Genomic DNA, 20,700 nt, shown 5'->3' with positions numbered 1-20,700 from the left:
GATAAAAGAGAGATCACAGCAGCCCTAAATATATATATATATATTTATTATTTATTTATTTATTATTTATTATTATTTATTTTTATATATATATATATATATCTTTGAAGTCTGAAGGTTGAGTCATGGCAACTGGACTTGTTTTCTTATTGGTTTGAGACATTTCACCGCTCATCCAAGCAGTAGCAGCAGCCAGAGCAAGCTCCTTTGGAACGTACCAACTCTTTCTTCAGGGAGGAGATCCCTGAGGTTGATGCTGGAGGAGTTGGTACATTCCAATGACTCTGCCTAACTTGCTCTGACTAAGGAACCTGCTTGGATGACCAGTAAAACGACTCTATCAAGAAAATAAGTCCGGTTGTCATGATTCAACTTTCAGACAGGTTTACCTGGATGACTGAGAATCTTTATCAACGTCCCTCTGAAGCATTCTGGCTTACAGTGATATGATTACATTTTCTCCATTTCTCAGAAGGCAGCAGGGAATCTTTATCTGCTCTGAGCTGAGGCTGAAAAAATTAAACAGGCTCAGATCAATTAGTCCTTCAATAGGAGACCACTGACAACACTGGGAAATCTGAAGTCTTATAGTTAACAAGTCATAAGATTGGGAAGTTGGAAAACATCATGGAAGAAGGCAACAGGAAAGAACTTTCTTAGTGTTGACATCCTTTAAGAAAATCCTATCACACCTCACACAGAGAGTCTATGAAGCCATCAGGAATCAAGCTTGATTTGAAGAAACCATTACTTTTGCTTCTTTCTCCAGGAGCTCAAGGCAGCATAAACAGCATTTATTCTCCTTTCCCCCCAAAACTATATGTGTTAGTCTTAGCTGAATGATAATGACTGGCCCAAAACCAGTAAGTTTCCATGCCTGAGAATTACTACCTGGTCTTCCCAGTACAAGTCTAATGCCTTAACCATTAAACATATTGTCCTCTCAATGACTTGTTTTATTTCTTTGTTTGATTGCATGTATGTCTGACAATACTCAATAGTCTTTTCTTTGTGGTTAAATGTTCAATAAAAAATATTTTAAAATACATTTCTAGATCACCTATAGTCTCCAAACACTTCCAAGCTTAGTGTACTTTGATTTATTACCAAAACCAGAGAAAGTGAATTTTTATAAGTGGCCTACCTCATTCTGAAAATAAACTAATGGGGTAATAATTAAGTGGCTCAGAAGAAAATAGCCATGCCACATCAAGGAAGTTCTCTTGATGAACAAGCGATAATATACCTAGGGTTAAAAAAAAATAGAGCCGAATAATCCTATAGGATAAAGAGAAAATTAATGGCAGAGGAAACATCGTTTTCTAAATTAGCTAGTTCAAGGCTGGCCAAAGTAGTTTGGCTTGTCTTTCCTCTATCACTGGAAGCAGCTTCAGCTGCAGGATCATAGTTTTCAATGTTAAGTTACAGCCCTAGCTGCACCATCAAGGCTGGTATCATAATTACCTCTGCTTTGCTAGAAAAGCCCTTCAACCAGGGGTGGGATTCAAATTTTTAACAACTGGTTCTGTGGGTGTGGCTTAGGTGGTAGCCGTGGCTTGGTGGTCATGTGACTGGGTGGACATGGCTTGGTGGTCATGTTATTGGCTGGGTGTGGCCAACTCAATATCACTCACATCGAGGCACGCATCTCCTCGCCTAGCCTGTCATGACTGTGAGGATGCTGCAACAGTCGTAAGTGTGAAAAATGGTCATAAGTCCATTTTTTCAGTGCCATTGTAACTTTGAATGGTCACTATTATAATTTTATTAGCAAATGTTGGACTTTATTGACTGTTTTTAAAGGTTTCCTTTTTCTCATTTGTCAACTGGTCTTGCCCACAATGATATTATTTCCTAGCACACAGTAAACAATTTTGTGCCACAAGCAGGGCCCAACAAGATGCATAGATGAAGTTGCAATGTATGAACCTCTAGAACATTTCACTGGTTTTCCTAAATGAATCTTCCCAGGGTCCCTTCAGCAAACAGTTAAATCACAAGTTTAAAACTATTGGAAGCAAGACACAAGCAAGTTTAAAACTGAACATTATTCTTGTGTCCCCAGAGTGAGTGAAGTCATGATTTATTTATTTACTTATTTATTTATTTATTTATTTATTTATTTATTTATTTATTTATTTATTTATTTATTTATTTATTTATTTATTTATTTATTTATATTTTATTTGGTTTGTCAATTGCTTACAAGATAATAGGTATAAGTAAAAACATAGTTATGAATACATGGATACATATAAGAAAAATAAAAGAAACAATAGGACAGGGAGGGTAGGTACATTGGTGCACTTATGCACGCCCCCTACAGACCTCTTAGGAAAGGGGCGAGTTCAGAATTACTTGGGGAAAGAATAAAATATTTTCAGCAATTCATAGTTCCAGATAAACAAGTATATAACAGTAAGAAGCAGAATTTCATTGCGAGGTTAAAAAAAGAAGACCTGTTCTCTCCATTCATGCCTGTTCCAAGGAACTTCCCCTTTTTATCTGTGGCGTCTGATACTGTTTCCTCTATTAATCAGTTGTACTGGGTGATGGCTTTGCACATTTAGAAAGATATATTTCTTATGGGAGAGAAGGCATTCAAGAGTCAAACTTCCCCACTGCCTCCCATACATTTCTACATTCCATTCCATACTGGAGCAACTTTTCAATAAAGGGGAAAGATAACTGAAAATTGGAGGTGCATCTTTTGTGAAGCAGAATGTTTCCTTTTATTTTAGTTTTAACACTAATTGTAAATAATTATAATGATGTATCTATCTTATGAAATGTACAGCTGAAAAAATTATGTGACTTTAAATAGCAAGGAAGAGATTTAAATTAGGGAGGAGCAGATTTATTATTTATATAAAGGAGGGCTGAAAGAGGAAAATAACAGTTTAGAGAACTCAGATTTATGTATATCAGGAATAGGATGAATGTTTAGGAAACAAACATCTGAAATTATAATCTTGAATAAATAACTAGATTTGGCAGTGGCTGGGCTACAGGAGAAGGAAGGATATATTGAACTGCGATTGATTCTAAAAGTTCATGTTAGAATGACAATGGAAATAACCGTGAAAACAGTCTGTAGTCTGTTATTTTTAAATGTTTGCTATTTTTAAAAAAATGTGCTTCTCTCTAGTTTCAGTGGTGTCATCTGAAAAAAATCAAAGACTGGCATGCAACCTTTTCATCAAAGAAATGTCTGAAGGAAATGTCTCTATGGGAAGTGATTTTACTCTTGTGGGCTTTACAGATCAGTATATATTTCAAATGCTGTCTTTTTTGTTTTTCTCAGCTGTTTATATTTTTACCATTGTTGGAAATCTTGGCATGATTTTTATTAATCAGGATTGACTCACGACTCCATACTCCTGTGTACTTCTTCCTGAGCCATCTTTCTCTTTTAGACATGTGCTATTCTTCCACAATTGTTCCTAAAACGTTGGTGAATTTCTTAGCAGGCAGAAAGACCATTTCATTTGCTGGATGCACCACTCAGTTATTCTTCTTTGCAGCTTGTGCTACCATTGAGGGCTACCTCCTGGCTGTCATGGACTAGGATCGTTATGTTACAGTTTGCAAGCCTCTGCTTTACACAGTTGTCATGTCACAGTTTGTGAGGGGTTACTGGCTGGAGCATATGTCATAGGTGTGATGAGCTCAGCTACACATACCATCTCTATATTTCGCCTCCCATTCTGTCATTCTCATAAGATCAACCACTTTTTCTGCGATGGGCCCCCACTCCTAACCCTAGCCTGCTCAGACACTCATTTCAATGAGAGACTTCTTTTTGCTGTAGTTGGGTTCAACATCTTGATCAGCACTGCAGTCATTCTAGCATCCTATTTGTCTGTTCTCATCACAGTGCTGACTATCCACTCTACTGAAGGCAGGTGCAAAGCCTTCTCCACTTGTGCTTCCCACTTGGCCACTGTGCATTGTTCTATGGAAGTTCCCTTTTTGTGTATTCATGGCCAAGTTCCAGCTATTCCCTGGATCAGGACAAGGTGGTTTCTGTGTTGTACTCAGTTACAATCCCCATGCTTAACCCACCAATTTACAGCATGAGGAACAAGGAAGTGAAGGATGCTCTTAGAAGAACAAGAGGCAGATTCCATTCTTCATGGTGCCAATGGCACCAAGTAGTGCAATCTCAGCAAATACACTATAGATAAATCTTTTTTCCCCCACAATGAATGTGCAGGGTAGTTTACCAAAGGTTTGACAGGAAGAATATGGGAGGATATGTCCTTGAGGTCGACTTTATTGTCTTTGAAATGCCACCCTTTCAAACAGCCATGTTTCTATTTCGATCTGCTTTTGACTTAGTTCAGCAACATTGGTGCAATTCTTTTTGACCTCTGTTGTATTCCCTGTTAAATTTATAGAACAGTGTATCCTCAGTCTGTATGACAAAGCCCCTGTTAAGCCTGAATTCCCCAACAAGTGTTAAGGAAAACAAACTAAACAGAATGTGTAGCGTAGTCAGATAGGCAGACAGGTAAATGTGTGAGATAAGTTTGTATTTTAGTTAACACGCAGTAAAATACAGATACGCTTGTGCTATCAAAAATATAGTTTATTCCATTAGGAATTATAGCATAGTCAAAATAAACGGTCCATTAGTCATGTATCATTTCAGTCAGTCCAGTCGGGGATACTCAATTTGCAAAGTCCGTGTTGAATAGCCAATATCAGTTCACTTACAATAAATCAGTCCGTATTATTTCTTCTCTCCGTTGAGAAATCAACACTCCTTTCTCTCCTCCGTTCCAGTAAGGAAAAACGCAGTCATCAATCCATCCAGTAATTAGGGATCATTAAGCCATAGAGAGAGAGCTGCAATTGACTTGCTTCTTTTATGGTGCTTTTACAACCACACCCTTAATTACATTCTTGTAGTTAAACTTACACACACTTTAACCAACAAACCATGATAACTTATTTATTATTTTTTACCCAAACCAGTTAGGGTAAACAATGTTATCCCTAACAGCCCCTACAGAATTTAGCCTTTCATTTTAAATTAACTGAAATTTTGCTGGAGTTTTGTAGAATATAAATGTAGCCTGTGGAAGAATCTTTTTGCAAGATGGGGCAAGGTAAAAGAGAATTTGTATGAGGCTTAAGTGTATTCCCTACAGAATTGAAGAAATGCCTACATACTGTATAAAAGCTGCTTGTAATCTATAATCTGAACTTCACCATTAAGGAAACAACAAGGAAGTAAACTGCTTTTTCTGAGATATTCAATCATTTAAACATTTTTATTAAATATCATTATCATTGTAATAATAATTTAAAAATACAAAAGTCTAAAGTTCACATATTTCAGATATTATGAAACTATATGGCTTAAGCTAGGCAGGATAACAGTTAGAAACAAGGTGATAATTGGAAACACAACCTGCCACGTGTCATTAAAAAGAGGGGGAGAAAAAAAACTTCAAAACTTCTAGTGTTTTGCTTTATTTTTAAACATTATATCTCTCAAGTTAGTAAGTTAAATTAGTAATTTAAATTATGTGCTCCCATAAGAATACTGACTGAAAGTTTTTAAAGCGCTAGTTAATAGCAGGAAGAAATGATTCTCAGGTTGGACTCAGAAAGTAAATGTGACCTAAAGATGAATAAGCTTAGTCAAACCTTCTAGGAACACAGAGCGTAAGGTATACCATGTGAGATTAATCGGGCATCATAACAACATCACTGAAACAATGGATTTGGAGCTATCTAACAGGTAACCCACTGTCCAGTTAATTTCTTCCTGGTCCTAAAGGTGGGAAGTGTTATTGTTATTCAGGTTAGATAAATTTCTGTTTTTTCCATTTGCTTATTCATATGTTCAGAATATGGAAGGTAGCTAAGGAAGAAATGCTGGATGCACAGTGTATAAACAATATACCAGATGATAATATCTAAATAAGGAAGAAGAAAAACTACCACCAGCTGTTTGACTGGGCTATTTGTACGATGACTTGGGTTTGTGTGTGTGCATGGACATGGACATGCACACTGTAACAGCCAAAATAAACAATGTTGGAAAATCCATATAGATAGATAGATAGATAGATAGATAGATAGATAGATAGATAGATAGATAGATAGATATAGATATAGATATAGATATAGATATAGATATAGATATAGATATAGATATAGATATAGATATAGATATAAACACATAACTTTTTGTCACCATGCAAAAGGGAGCTCTTTACAATTCTGTTCTATATTCTCAGGATTCCCTACCCCATTGCAGGACTGTTCCATTTACAGAAATTAACTGAGAATTCCATACATACAAAAAAGCTCCTATTCTTTTTGTGGCATAAATAATACTATCTAATCCTACCCAATGCAGTTATCCTGTGCAATTAGGTTTTGCAAATGACTTCCAAGGGAAAAACACCTTTCTACTAATCCAAAATTTACATAGAAGGAAACAAATACTGTAGTAACGTATATCTGCTAAAATGCAGAAATGTACTATTCCTCTTTATTCAGGGGCAATCAGAGAATGGTGTGCATAACTACAGTATGTATATTCTCTTCTCATAGATGCATGTGATACATCCACACGGCCACATAATACATATAATGCAATAGCCAGATGGAAGGAAGTTTCTGGATCCAACCTTTTCCTTTTACAGTTTAGGATCTTCTCCAAGCCTATGAGCAAGGGACAAACTTTTCCTATCCCCACCAGTTTAAAATATCAACTGTGGTATTGGAACATTTATGAAATGAGTTTTAAAAAATCAAGATAAACATGTTCACATCTGGAAATATTTACCAGCAATAATTAGCACTGACAGTTCTAGAATGTATATGCTAATAATCTTTTCTAAGGAAAAGGGGAATCTGATAGGGAACATGAAAGATTGATTAAGTGATTTCCACTAGTATATCATACAATACGGACACTTGAACGCATCTTCTAGAAAGAGATATGGTGATCATCCATGTACCATCTTTTATTGAATATGATGAGAATTGTTTTTTAAAGTATTTTAAACTGCCTGGAATAAAAATCAAAAAAGAAATTCATAAAATAATATATTGCTGCATATTACAAACAAAATTACCCAAAGCTCATGATTATTATACTTTAATAATATTTTCCAAATATGCAAACTGTTAAAATACACCTGACTTTACAATGACATTGATTTTATATTTGCAGATGGAGAAAGATTCATAAACATTATTGTCTCTATACTCTAAAGTGACAAATTAGGATTTATTGGCAGAAAATCCCCTTAATAGTATCATATTTAAGAACCAGTTTCTCTGTTGATGATGTAGGATTTGGGATGGAGTTTTGGGAGAGGTTTGTTGTTCTTGTATAGTTTTCATTAGTATTATTTAAATAAAATGCTTAATTCTAACTTTGGAAGGTACATGAAGATCCATATCTATTCTCCATGAACATCACAAGAATAATTCAGAAACAAAGATGTCTATTGAAAATCACACTGCAGTGTCTGAATTCATCCTCCTGGGTTTTGCAGAAAATCCCAAACTGAAAGTTCCAATTTTTATATTTTTCTTACTAATCTATTTTATCACAGTGGTAAGTAATTTGGGCATGATTTTGTTGATTAGAATGGACCCTCAGCTTCATACACCCATGTACTTTTTCCTCGGTAACCTGGCTTTCATAGATTTTTGTTGTTCCTCCAATATTATCCCCAAAGCCTTGGAAAATTTTCTGGCAGAGAAGAAAACCATTTCCTTCACAGGATGCATTATCCAGATTTATTTATTTGTTGCTCTCGCAAGTACAGAAATCATTCTGTTTGGGTTGATGGCATATGACCGTTACGTGGCCATCTGCAATCCTTTGCTGTATCCTTCCCACATGTCCCATGCCCAATGCCTCAAAATGGCAGGAGGAGCCTTCATAGCTGGCTTCCTGAACTCCATTATTCATACCACTCTGGTAGGCACTTTATCTTTCTGCCACTCTAATGAAATCAACCATTTTTTCTGCGAGATCCCCCAACTCCTCAAACTCTCGTGTTCCAAAACCTTTTTAACTGAAATATTTATTTTTGTTTGTGCTGGAATTAATATGCTGGGCTCTCTCCTGATAATACTGAGTTCATATATACATATTCTTTACACAATATTTAAGATGAATTCTGTGGTTGGCCGTCAAAAAGCTTTCTCTACTTGTATTTCTCATTTGATTGCTGTATTCATATTTTATGGAACAGGCCTCTTTATATACTTGCAACCCAGTTCAAACTATTCAGAGGATCAGAATAAAACTGTTTCTTTGTTTTATGCCTTCATCATCCCAATGCTTAACCCTTTAATCTACAGTTTGAGAAACAAGCAGCTGAAGGATTCATTGAAGAGAACAATGGATAGAAATCTATTTTTGCATTTGAAATAATTATTAAGTCGAGAAGGTTTCAGCTCACTTAGATATGCTCCCCCATTTGTATTTTACTGTGTAACAGTTGTATTATACTTTGAAATTGTAAAATACTTTAAATATTGTCAATAAGTCTAAAATATTGTAATTTATTATTAAAACGGTAAATAAATTTAATGGCCTCTTACTTTAGAAAGTATCATGAAAGAAAAAATTGATGGAGAATGGTGGAAAGTATTGTGTTTGCATATCCCAATGAAGAAAAGGTACTTTCTTTTAACATCTCAAGGCAGATGCGGTATTCATCAGGTTCTGACCAGTTCTGGGGAACCGGTAGTGGAAATTTTGAGTAGTTCGGAGAACCGGCAAATACCACCTCTGACTGGAGATTTTACGGTATCTTTCCCCTGCCACGCCCACCAAGCCATGCCCACAGAACCGGTAGTAAGAAAATTTGAATCCCACCACTGTCTCAAAGGTTATCATATAGAAAATGGCACAGAATTGTTCAGAGCTGTCCATGAAGATGGGACAAGAAACAATGTGTTTAGATTACAAGGAAGCAGATTTCAGTTGGACATCAAAAATAAATTCCTAAGGACTTTTCAGTAATAGAAGCGACTACCTCAGAAGATGGTAGAACTTCCCTCCTTAAAAATGTTTAAAGGCATCCTGAATGATCATCTGTTCGGAATGCAATACTACTTGATTCCTGCACTGGGCACAGACGTATTGCTAGATGAGCCACTAGGTGTCCAACATTGGCAGACGTGTGTAGCCAATGATGGTGATCATGTAACGACATAAACGCAAATAACAACATAGCTAATTTCAAGAATTCCCAGTAGTTTCTTGCTTCATTTTTTTAAAAATATCCCCATTTGAAATAAATTTATGGAGATATAGGCATGAGTTTTCATTCAACCTTCAATGGCAATTTGGAAGATAGTAATACTTAATTCATTGAACAGTGACAATCAATCTAAAATTAGAGCAGATAGTTAGCCATTTACCATGATCCTTTGAGTAACCAATTAAGAAACTAAGGAGGGAGCTTTTGAATATCATATGATGAATTTAAACTGTCCCCACTGGGAGGCCTGTAGAAATAGCCTCCTTCTGGCTATTAAAAATCCAAAAGTTTTGCGAACTATTTTCTAGCTGTTTAATAACACCAAATTCTGCAGAGAGATTGGGCCATGATTCACATTATCCTCAGTTACCATAAATTTTGAACTCCCAACCAGATTTTTTCCCCCCTGAAAGTTATTTAAGGGAACCAAGGAAGGAAGCAATATTACTTTTGTTAACTTGCTGTTTCAGCATAATAACATCAACTGTGCACTCGAAAGGGTACTGTGACAGGTTCTTATGATAGATTAAGTGTGCAAGTACAATCTTTGAGACATAGAAAGAAAGTGCTTCTGGAAATAATTATGAGACATTTCTATTATCACATGAGTTACCTCCTGCTCATACAGGTAGGTTGTTACATGCCTGAGAATGGGAGAGAGAGGGAAAGAAAATAGGGAGATACAAAGATAAATTATCTTTGTGATAGAGCCTGATTGTTTTTGTATCATTGTATCAGTGATGCAGGGATATTAACACAATTTTGGGGTGAGAATGATGAATTTGATGACTGATACATATATACATTTGATGCGGGGGGGGGGGTATCTGTGTGAAAGTGTAGTATATTTGTGAATTGAAAATGACCTTCCTCCTCCTCCTCCTCCTCCTCCTCCTCCTCCTCCTCCTCCTCCTCCTCCTCCTCCTCCTCCTCCTCCTCCTCCTCCTTCTCCTTCTTCTTCTTCTTCTTCTTCTTCTTCTTCTTCTTCTTCTTCTTCTTCTTCTTCTTCTTCTTCTTCTTCTATATACTGTGGTACTTTCCCCATTTTTCCCCACAACAATTCTGCATTACATTTACTCTTAACAAAATAGTGGAATTATTGGAATATCTCTATTGTCTTTCAGTGTTCTTGTATCCCTCTCATAATCCAGGCATAACCAGGTTAACAGTTTGTTTCTGAGACTTAAACAGTGACATATACCCATTGTGTCTTTACACATCCTCATGAAACAATTATAGAAAGAGACTGTTCTACTCTTTTGCAAAGCTGCCCCAAATATCTAAATTAATGGCAATTCTTACATAGAAAAATACAGAACCCCCATCAGCTCTCGGGGTTGCATCTGTGAGCAATCTCTATTTAAGCTGACTTTTTTTTTGAGGAACGCTAGAATGTAATAAAATAAACAATTATATGAACTCCAGGCATTTGGTGAAATGGAATTTGATCCAAGAAAGCTGTATTAATAAACCTTTAAGATATTAGATGACTCTTCAATATTCATTGAAACTTTTCTGAACCACAAAGAAACAGTGGTTCTTCTACAAACCAACAGAGGAGGACTTTTCTCCCATCCCATAATTTCACAGGATATCAATATCCTTTTGAGAAGAGTAGCAGATGCAGGCTGCCTGTCAAGGCTGTCCTGCCTTTTCAGAACTTCTCTTTCTCCTAGCTGGGCCCTTAGAAATCACGCTTGCCAGGCTTGTCTTTATTTTTTTCCCTGATTTAAATGGGGGAGGGGAGGAAGAATGTTTGCAAAAATCTGGCTTCTTTATGAATCTTAAACAGAAAATTATTTCCCTCAGCAAACAGTAATTTTTAGAATGATTATGATTATTACGATTATGATTACGATTACGATTATTATTATTATTATTATTATTATTATTATTATTATTATTATTATTATTATTATTATTATTTAATCTTTAGTGAGATTCACAGCCTTTGGGGCTGCTTGATAGTTCAACAGCTCGAGTCCTTACCAAGGACCTAGGAACTGTTAAAGTAGCATCGGAGGATATAAGCTGTTCCAAGTAGGGTGGTTTTTTGTAGAATCAGGGTATTCAAGTCTGATAAATTCAGAATTTCCAAATAGCGAGGTGGCCCTTTAGGTATTGCTCCAAGGGCTCCAATTACAATTGGGATAACACACGATTTCTTTTTCCAAAGTAGCTCAACTTCAATTTGTAAGTCCCAATACTTTGTGATTTTTTTCTTGCTGCATGTCTTCACCAGATATTGTAATGTCAATGAACCAAACCCTTTTCTTTTTGATTGTTGTTGTTGTTGTTGTTGTTGTTGTTGTTATTATTATTATTATTATTATTATTATTATTATTATTATTATTATTATTATTATTATTATTATTATTGCTGAATGAAAAGTAACTGAAAAGAAGCAAACAAGCAAACAAACAAAACCACTAGCAAATTTAACAACTCAATTGACTTTGGTTCTCTTTGAGTGCATTTCAGCTGCTCCTCACAAATAATCAAATATCAGTTCTATTGATCAATAAACTCAGCTTTTTAAAAGATGCATCTAAGCATCACAACTTTCTTGCTACACAGAGAACCTTACCAGGAATTTCATATCTCATGAAGCTAAGAGAAATGATATGTTCTTCCTGGGGATAAACACAGCTGCAAAAAATAATTCCTATAACTCAATATTAATTTTCAGCCTGTTCTAACTAAACTTTTTTCCTAGTTTTTTCCCAACATGTAATCAGACAATTGTATTGGGCTATTGCTATCACTGATTTATTAAAACAAATCAATACACTTGTACTGCTGCTCAATTACCTTGAAATGCCTCTTTAATTTGCAGTCTCACTGGAATTAGTTTTTCTAAAAGTTTCAGTAGGAAAAAAAAATACTTTTGGCTGTTGTATCCTTTTGTTGGACAGATATCCCAATTATACAACTCATTGAATTGCCTTGCTGCATCAGTTATCTATTTTTTGGACTCTCTGTGTAGGTTATCAAACTACATCACTGAAAATAAAACAACCACATTCTTAGAATGCAAGCGAAAGTTATATTTGTTGATATTAAAGCAAGCTACAGTGACATCCATGGGGGTGCATCATGAAATTAGTATCAAGAAGTTGCAACACAAGCTTGGCCCCTTGTATGTATAGTGACATGACATGAAATGGACATAACTTGGATTGTGATGTGTCATTCATTTTGTCAAACACATGAAATTGTCAAATTCTATAATCACAGCAGAGTACTGTATGTAGATTTTTTATTCATAATCTCTTTACACCATATAATGAGATTTATTTTACATTATGTTTTTCAGCAAATAAAAGAATAAAAGTATTTGTTCTACAAAATGAAATAAACAGCTGAGTTATTCCACAGTTTTTTGCATTATTGCTTCTGATGTCTAACATGTATGGAGACCCATAATCATAAACAAGACAGGATAAATTCAGCCACAACGATGTCTGGGGAAAATCACACAGCAATATCTGAATTCATCTTCCTTGAATTTGCAGAACAACCAGAAATGAAAGTTCCTCTTTTCATGTTTTTCCTCCTGACCTATGTTATCACAATAGTAGGTAACTTGGGCATGATTTTGCTGATCAGAATGGATCCTCAGCTTCATATACCCATGTACTTTTTCCTTAGCAACTTGGCTTTCATAGATTTTTGTTATTCTTCTACCACCCTCCCCAAGATTTTGGCAATTTTCCTGTCAAGAAGGAAAACCATTTCCTTCACACGATGCATCATCCAGCTTTATTTATTTGTTGCTTTCGCAAGTACAGAAATCATTCTGTTTGGGTTGATGGCATATGCAATTGGCCATCTGCAATCCTTTGCTGTACCCATCTCTCATGTCCCATGCCCAATCCTCAAAATGGCAGGAGGAGCCTTCATAGCTGGGTTCCTGAATTCCATTATTCATACCACCCTGATAGGGACTTTGTCTTTCTGCCAATCCAATGAAATCAATCATTTTTCTCTGTGATCTCCCACCACTCCTCAAGTTCTCATGCTCAGACACTCTTGTCCCTAAAATATATGGTTTCACTGGTGCTGGAACCATCATTTGATATATTTTGTAATTATTCTCATCTCCTACCTGTGCATCTTTTCAACAGTGTTCAAGGTTAACTCATTGGGAGGCCAGCAAAAAGCTATCCCTACCTGCCTCTCCCACCTGGTTGTTGTGACCATGTTTTATGGAACAGGTTTGTTTATTTATTTGCAACCCAGTTCAAACTATTCTGAACGTCAGCATAAAATTATGACTGTACTGTATGCCTTACTCATCCCTATGTTAAATCCCTTGATTTACAGTTTGAGGAACAAGGAGGTAAAGGATGCCCTGATAAGCGCAATGAATAAGAATGATTCACATGTAAGATAAATATTTTCATCTGCAGACTGCAGTGAATAGGAATTCAGTTTAATAAAGTGCCAGGAATTGTGTCCTAGTTCTGTGGAATATTTAAACTGATGTTTTCTGTTAAGCGAGACATTTGAATGTTCACTCAGCCATTGATTGTCATCAAGAACCTGAACTAAGCTGAATTAAAACAAAGCTGAATTATTATTTAAATTGGGGATAAATAACATTTCTGAGGCTAGAGGCCCTCCTTTAAAATAATCTCTCATCTTGAAGAATATAATAAAATGACACAGTGGTATTTTAGCCTTTCTTGTTTGTTTTCTTTTGTGTGCATATCATGGAATTGGGAAGTCTAATAGTAACCCACCTCCAGTCACATGTCACAATGCCAGTTTTTCACCCCAACTCCAGAAGAAATTTCCATATTAGATGGAAAGAAAGTAGGCAGGAAGGTAGAGAGGGAGAAAATAAGCAGTAGAAGAAAAAGGATTTAGAATCCTGTTCCTTGATGTGCTGAATTTATATTACTGGTTGTTTTTTTTAAACACCAGGATCATTCAAAATGAAGTCTGCCACTTGCTATCTGAAATTGTTTTGAACCTGTTCACATTTTAACTGTGAAAGCTTCATATTTTCAACAAAACAAACTCCTCAATAAATGTTAGTATTACTGAATCTGGGGCCTTTTCAAAAAGGATGTAAAAGGATTCTTTCACATATTGCAAAAACTAGTGGGTGGGATTGGAGGTTAAAAAAACTTTAATTTTAGGCAAAATATATCTTAAAAGCTTATTTCAAGAATAACATCATGGAAATCTGTATTTTAAAAAAATTCTTTCAGGAATTTATGTTAAAAGCTATGCCAATTAGAGAAAGCTGTGTACAGAAGTTTTGTGTGCTAGAAAAATTACATATAAAAGAGGATGCATATTCTTAAAATGAATTTTTAAACATTGTTAAAAGACCAATGAGTCAAATACCTATTTTATATTACTGTAATTTAAAAGAATAAAATGTTGGCGATAGGAATCCAATGACAATGATTCATAACTAAATGACTGCAAGGTATATAGAGTGTTAAATATTCATTGTTTGTACTGTTGACACAACACTTTGCCTTTTTTTTTTGTCTATGAGATTGGGATATCACTTCCTTCTCCCTTTTTTTCCCAGGCCTATGTTCCTTGACTATTCTTCTGATAGGATACAGTGGGCTTTGTTTACATCTGTATTGCATTTGTTATAAATATTCTTCTCCTTTCCTCATTGTTCTACAACCTACAGTACTTCACTAATTATTGCTCAGATCGGATTCCACTCATATATACCAACTTCCAACTTCCAATTTCTATGGCTATTTGAAGTTTGCATGGGAAGTCAAGCCAAAAAGAAAAAAAACAAGACAGGTATCTTGGAGAAGAGAACATTTTAAAGCTCCATCTGCTCAGTCAAAAGACTGAAAAGGGATGTATTCAGTATCTGGAGGAACAAGTTGAATTATGATTGCTGCAAAGCCAAGGGAATGTAATTGTGCTGGGAATTCATCCTCACAGGATGAGGTAATGCTGATTTCCAAACGCAGAACAATAAATTAACCCCAACCCCTGATGACTCCTCATCAGGGCCACCCAATAAATTTAAAAGCAACTTTAATGAATCCAGATTTTTACTCATCTGCAGGCTCTTGTTTACAAAATTTTCCAATAGTTGCTGAATCTCAAAAGTATATAAATGAAGAACCCTCTTTTGGGCATAATTATTCCAGCCAAGAATATTTAAGGTTGTTTTGCAGGATTATTGGCATTCCTAAGAAATTGCCAGGCTGAACTTTATTATGAAAAAAATGGTTTTAAGAGGTTCTGTACTGAAGGCATTAAGCAAGGAGAATCCTAAGACATATTGCATATAAATCTCTTGGGCTGAACATAGCATCTGCTAAGCTATAAAACTCAGCCTGAGACCTGTCTTTTTTTTTCTTCTTTAGAGAATTCTTTCTAGATGGGATGTGGTCACTTCCTTTTACCCATTTCAAGCATTATAAATTATACAATAATCCCTTTTTGTCATCCAATCATGAGTTATGCCCTTGGAGCTGATGTATTATAAAGCATCACCCCAGAGATTTCATAGAAATAGCTGTTCTTGTCCAGCATTTTCATGAGCAAGCAGTTGTCCTTTCTTCATTCAACTGAGACTGAGGAATGCCAGATATTTCATACTCATCAGAATAGCCAGCTGACAAAAAGCCAGCTCACCTAGGACACTTCAACTACATAGGAGTTCAACCTCCATGATTACCAGCCAACACTGGTATTCAACCTGTTTATTATTATTATTAGAATTATGCTTTGACTGGGAGTGAACCCCAAACTCAGGCAAGGGAAGACAATTTGGGATAGTTGTGTTCAGAGCGGACTAGACAAACAGCTCCAATCCAGTCTGCCTGACTTAAAAATCCCTTATTAGAACTCTGCCCTAAATTTGTCTGTTATTATTGTGAACCATTTGCTTGCACAAAAGCCTGGGAGTGAAAAAGAAGGAAGGGAAATATTGGATATTGTGGCTGACAAATACTTTTTAAATTACACTTAATTGTTAGAATTATAGACCAGTAGAGTTGGAAGGGGTCCATAAGGATCACTTAGCCAAACCTCTGCAATGACGAAATCAACCCATTTACTGAGGCACAGATGACCAGGCTCAGATTATCTGACTTTGGGTACTTGATACAAAGGACTGGCTCTTCGGAAAAAGTGAAAAGGCAGAAGATGATAATCAGCAGTAAGTTAAATGGAGTCAGTTTCAGTGGTAATGGGTGCACTGTTAGAAGATCTGAAGGACCAGGTCACCCTGGAGAAAATCTATCTAAGTGGCTACAGTGAGTGGACATAAACTTGATGGTGCATAATCACTCAATAGAATTTTCTCAAAGCAACAATTATTAGCATCTTTACTGAAGGGGGAAGCATTATAATCTTATCAGACACATTTTTTTTCTAGTAGTTTTTTTTTTAAATTGTGATTCTCTTCCATCTGCCGGTCTGAAATATGCTGTATACATAAAACACCTTTGGATTATATATTTTAATTAAGAAAGATACAATTAATCCTTTCTCTTTCCAAATAAATAAAACTGCCTTCACCTGAAGCTATGTTCAGAGTATTTTTTTTCTTGAACAATTCTCTCAAAAGAGATTTGGAAGCATCTGATTAGAATTAACTAGCAGTGTCCACAAGCAATCTCGCAGCTTTGTGCCGCAAGTGTGTGTGCGTGTATATTTTCCAACATTCAACACTTTTATTTATTAAAAGCTCTCCAATAGTCAGTTCTCTAGCCAGTTTACAAGAAAATTTGCTAAAAATGCAATTTGATACAATACAATCAATAAAATACAAAACAAAGAAACCATACCAATTAGGCTGAAGCAAGACAGCCAGCGGAATTTGAAACTATATGAGTTAAAATGCAATTAAAATATGACTGAAGAGCTGGGGAAATGAAGGGGTTTTTGTAGTCTAATATGGCTACAGGCAAGACTCTCCAGGGTGGGCATTCTGTCAATGGGGAGCCTCCCCAAGGCAAAGATCTCTCTCTCTCTCTCTCTCTCTCTCTCTCTCTCTCTCTCTCTCTCTCTCTCTCTCTCTCTCTCTTGCAGAGACTTAGAGAAGGGGGATGAGGCCTGCATTATACAACATTTGCAATAGTGCTTGTGTCAATTTTATCCCACTTGCCCCCCTATGGATGTTGCTGAACTTTAAAGTTAAAATAATTCAAAGATTGAATTTGATCATTTAATTCAAGGGTGTGTACATTTCAACTGAATCCTCTTCCGACTGAATCAACCTTCTGAAGTTTTGCAAAACCTACAGTCTGATGTGGCTGAGCATATGCCAACATTCTCTGCCTATGTTTGTGAGTGGATGCGGGTTTTTTTTGACAATATTGTTTTTAATAGCAGTCAAAACCAAGCAACAATTTATGCTGCTCTACAATGTTATGAGAATGTAGGTACACACACCGCCTCTGGAAAAATAAAACTGCAAGTTTTTACAAAGTAGACAATCTATATGTTTTGCCCCCAAAGCAAAGTTTAATAATTGATTATTCTGCACATTTAACAATCTTCCCTTGCTTAACCACTTTAAGCTACTCCAGGGATCCTGGTCTCTGGTATCAGAATGGTAAATTCAAAATCTTTAAAAGCAGCCGTTTTTGTAACAAAGCATCCAATATTTCCACCCTGCCTCCCTGGTACGTCAAACCATTAGAGCAAAAACAGAATCTGAAGACGGAGCTCTGAATATATTACGAGCAGTGATATAGCAGGAATTGGTGACGATGCTCCTTGAGAAAGGATGTGGATGACTCATAGGGGCATTTGACTGGATTTTTATGATTAGGTGACTTGTATGCTCTGGACAGAAAAGCAGGATACAAATTGATAATAATTTAGAGACAAATATTTTAAGCCTTGGGAAATAAAATAGAAACAGCATTTACCACTGCAAGGAAAACAATAATTATGGAATAATATTATCTGTATAATTTCATTTACTTTTCAATGCTGTGTTGTTTCAATTCTGGAAGATAAGCAATAATAGGTTTAGGCATTGGAAGAAGTGGGGTATACATTTAATGTGCACTTATTTAAACACTGTGAACTAATTCCATTGAACAAAATGCTATTGACTTTCAAAATAGATGTTTACCTTTTTCACTTTTGCAACACCATTCTCCTGGCAAAAGGCAGCATACATAGAAGGGAAAATAGTATTATGCATAGAAATGCATACATTTGTGAAAATAAGTACCAGAAAATATTACATTGGGATACTATTTATTTATTTTTTTGAAAGGAAGGGTTTAAACGGGAGATCTGTTTTAGATTTGCTGATACATTTGAATAGGAAAAAATTTCCTCCCTTCCTTCCTTCCTTCCTTCCTTCCTTCCTTCCTTCCTTCCTTCCTTCCTTCCTTCCTTCCTTCCTTCCTTCCTTCCTTCCTTCCTTCCTTCCTTCCCAACTCTGTTTTTCTATCTATCCGTCATACTTTAGCAGTTAATAAATCCAACTTAAGGATCTCCATCCCTTCTGTTATTTATTTATTTATATCCCACCCAAATTGTTGGGGACAATATGCTGACCCTATAAACCAGGGATCCCCAACCTTTTCGACGCCGCGGCCCGGTTCCGGCATCAGCTGGGCACCGCGGCCCGGTACCGGCGTCAACTGGGCGCCGCCATCTTTTATGACGAAAAAGCTCTTCCGGTGACGTCACCGGAGCGCTTTCATCAAAAAGATGGGGCGCACGCTCGGTGAGCTTTTTCGGGTAGAAATGGCTTTCTACCCGGAAAAGCTCACCGAGCGCTTGCGCCGCCATCTTTTATGACGAAGCGCTTCCGGTGAGCTTTCTACCCGGAAAAGCTCACCGGAAGTGCTTTTTACCAAAAAGATGGTGGCGCCCAGCAACCAGCGGCCCGGTAAGGCTTGTTCCGCGGCCCGGTACCGGTCCGCGGACCGGCGGTTGGGGACCCCTGCTATAAACCACTTAGAGAGGGTTGTAAAGCAGTGTGAAGGAAGTCTAAGTGCTACTGCTACTGCTATTATTATTTTTACAATAACTCAAGGTGGTGAACATATCCACCAGATCTTCCTCTTCCTATTTTCTGCACAACAACATCAGATGAGGTGAGTTGGGCTGAGAGAGAGTTCCTGGCCCAAAGTCACCCATCTGTCTTTCATGGGTGAGGCAGGACTTGAACTCACACTTCCCAAGCCTGGTGCCTTAATCACTAGACCATACTAGCTCTTAGTATGATATCTGACTTAAAATATAGTAGAAAAGACATACGTGCAAAAATAAGTATACCAGAGAGGAAAAAAAATCACACAAAAATGTATATTTTAAACCTTGTTTAAAATTGCAAACGTATACTGCAGCAGGAGTACATGAATTTAAGGTTGAAAAAAAATCACGCACCTCTCTAAATCAGATACAGTAATTATTAATAGATGTTAATTCCTTTTCTGTCATATCCATCCTTTCAAGCAAAAGTAAACAATACTAATTACTCATACTAATATTAATAAACTGTACTCGGGCATGAAATTATATGCTATATCTTTTCTGGGCCATCTCTTGCATTTTTTAATTTATTTCTTTGTTTATTAACATTCCTATCCCATTCAAATCCAGAGATTTCCAGAAAAAACTGCAAATATAATTGGCCTTAATACTCACTCATGTTTTGGTTTAAAGCAGGTCTATGATATTTTTCTCTCTTTTAAACTGTAAACCATTTAGATTTTTAAAGACATTAAATGGTCACTGACTAGCCATGGTCTTTCTTGCTAGTTAGATATAAAGGAGACAAATGAGACATTTGTTTTCTTTTACTATTGTGTAATGTATTCTTTTTCTTTGGTTTTCCTTTTGTATGCCACCCAGAACGGTTGAGAAATTGGGCAGCTTTAGAAACAGGAGTTATACATATATAAATCCACCAACATATCAATAAATAAATATGAAAATCAATACAACAATGCATAGATCAGACTGACTAGGGACAAAATTTGTGTCTCCAACCATGGCAACTTTAAGCCCCCTCCCCTTTTGCTCCTCTTTTAATCCCTATGGGAGGGCCCATTCACCGTCCATCTGTGACCTTCCTTATTCCCATGTCAACCCTTAATTTGTAATTGTTCTTTTTTTTTTTTTTTTTGGCAGCTCTGTGCATGCATGGACTGGAAACCAGCTCCAGCTGCTCCCCCACCTCACTGCTGTCCAACTCTGAAGGCAGCTGATGACTGCCAGACTGCCCTGGCCCCATCTCTGCCTCTGACGCAGAGCCTTCAGCTGAGCCTTCCTAGCCTCCAGGACTGGCCCATGTTCCTTCCCAACCTTCTCACTGTCCGACTCTGCTGACAGCTCCACTAGCCACCGGCAAGCCACAACACCTATAAACTTTGATTTATCAGACTGTAATACAATGGATTTCTTATGTAGTGGATCAAATTTCCTTGGCAATTTTCATCATTTGGTAACATTACTTGGGTTGAAGGCCAAGAC

General features: G+C 36.5%; 1 protein-coding gene and 2 pseudogenes across 1 annotated transcript; all 3 read left to right on the top strand.

Annotated features, from left to right (window-relative positions):
* The first annotated feature begins 3,207 nt into the window (after positions 1-3,207).
* Positions 3,208-4,187, top strand: LOC113424777 (olfactory receptor 8D1-like; annotated as a pseudogene).
* A 3,284-nt stretch (positions 4,188-7,471) lies between these two features.
* LOC113424758 (olfactory receptor 5F1-like) lies at positions 7,472-10,445 on the top strand. Its single transcript, XM_026686610.2, has 2 exons — positions 7,472-8,403; positions 10,421-10,445. The coding sequence occupies exons 1-2, from the start codon at positions 7,472-7,474 to the stop codon at positions 10,443-10,445; spliced, it is 957 nt and encodes a 318-aa protein (XP_026542395.2).
* A 2,267-nt stretch (positions 10,446-12,712) lies between these two features.
* Positions 12,713-13,246, top strand: LOC148133220 (olfactory receptor 5F1-like; annotated as a pseudogene).
* Positions 13,247-20,700: the final 7,454 nt, after the last annotated feature.

Source organism: Notechis scutatus, chromosome 1 (genome assembly GCF_049901735.1).
Source record: "Notechis scutatus isolate UNSWTSFEM ecotype Mainland chromosome 1, rNotScu1.2, whole genome shotgun sequence".
In the NCBI taxonomy this organism is placed as follows: Eukaryota; Metazoa; Chordata; class Lepidosauria; order Squamata; family Elapidae; genus Notechis; species Notechis scutatus.
This window is presented reverse-complemented; position numbering and strand designations above follow the sequence as displayed.

Coding starts and splice junctions, on each gene's coding strand:
- LOC113424758 (XM_026686610.2), top strand. CDS start 7,472: ATGTCTATTGAAAATCACACTGCAGTGTCTGAATTCATCCTCCTGGGT. Junction 8,404..10,420: donor ATGGATAGAAATCTATTTTT/GCATTTGAAATA, acceptor CCAGGTTAACAG/TTTGTTTCTGAGACTTAAAC.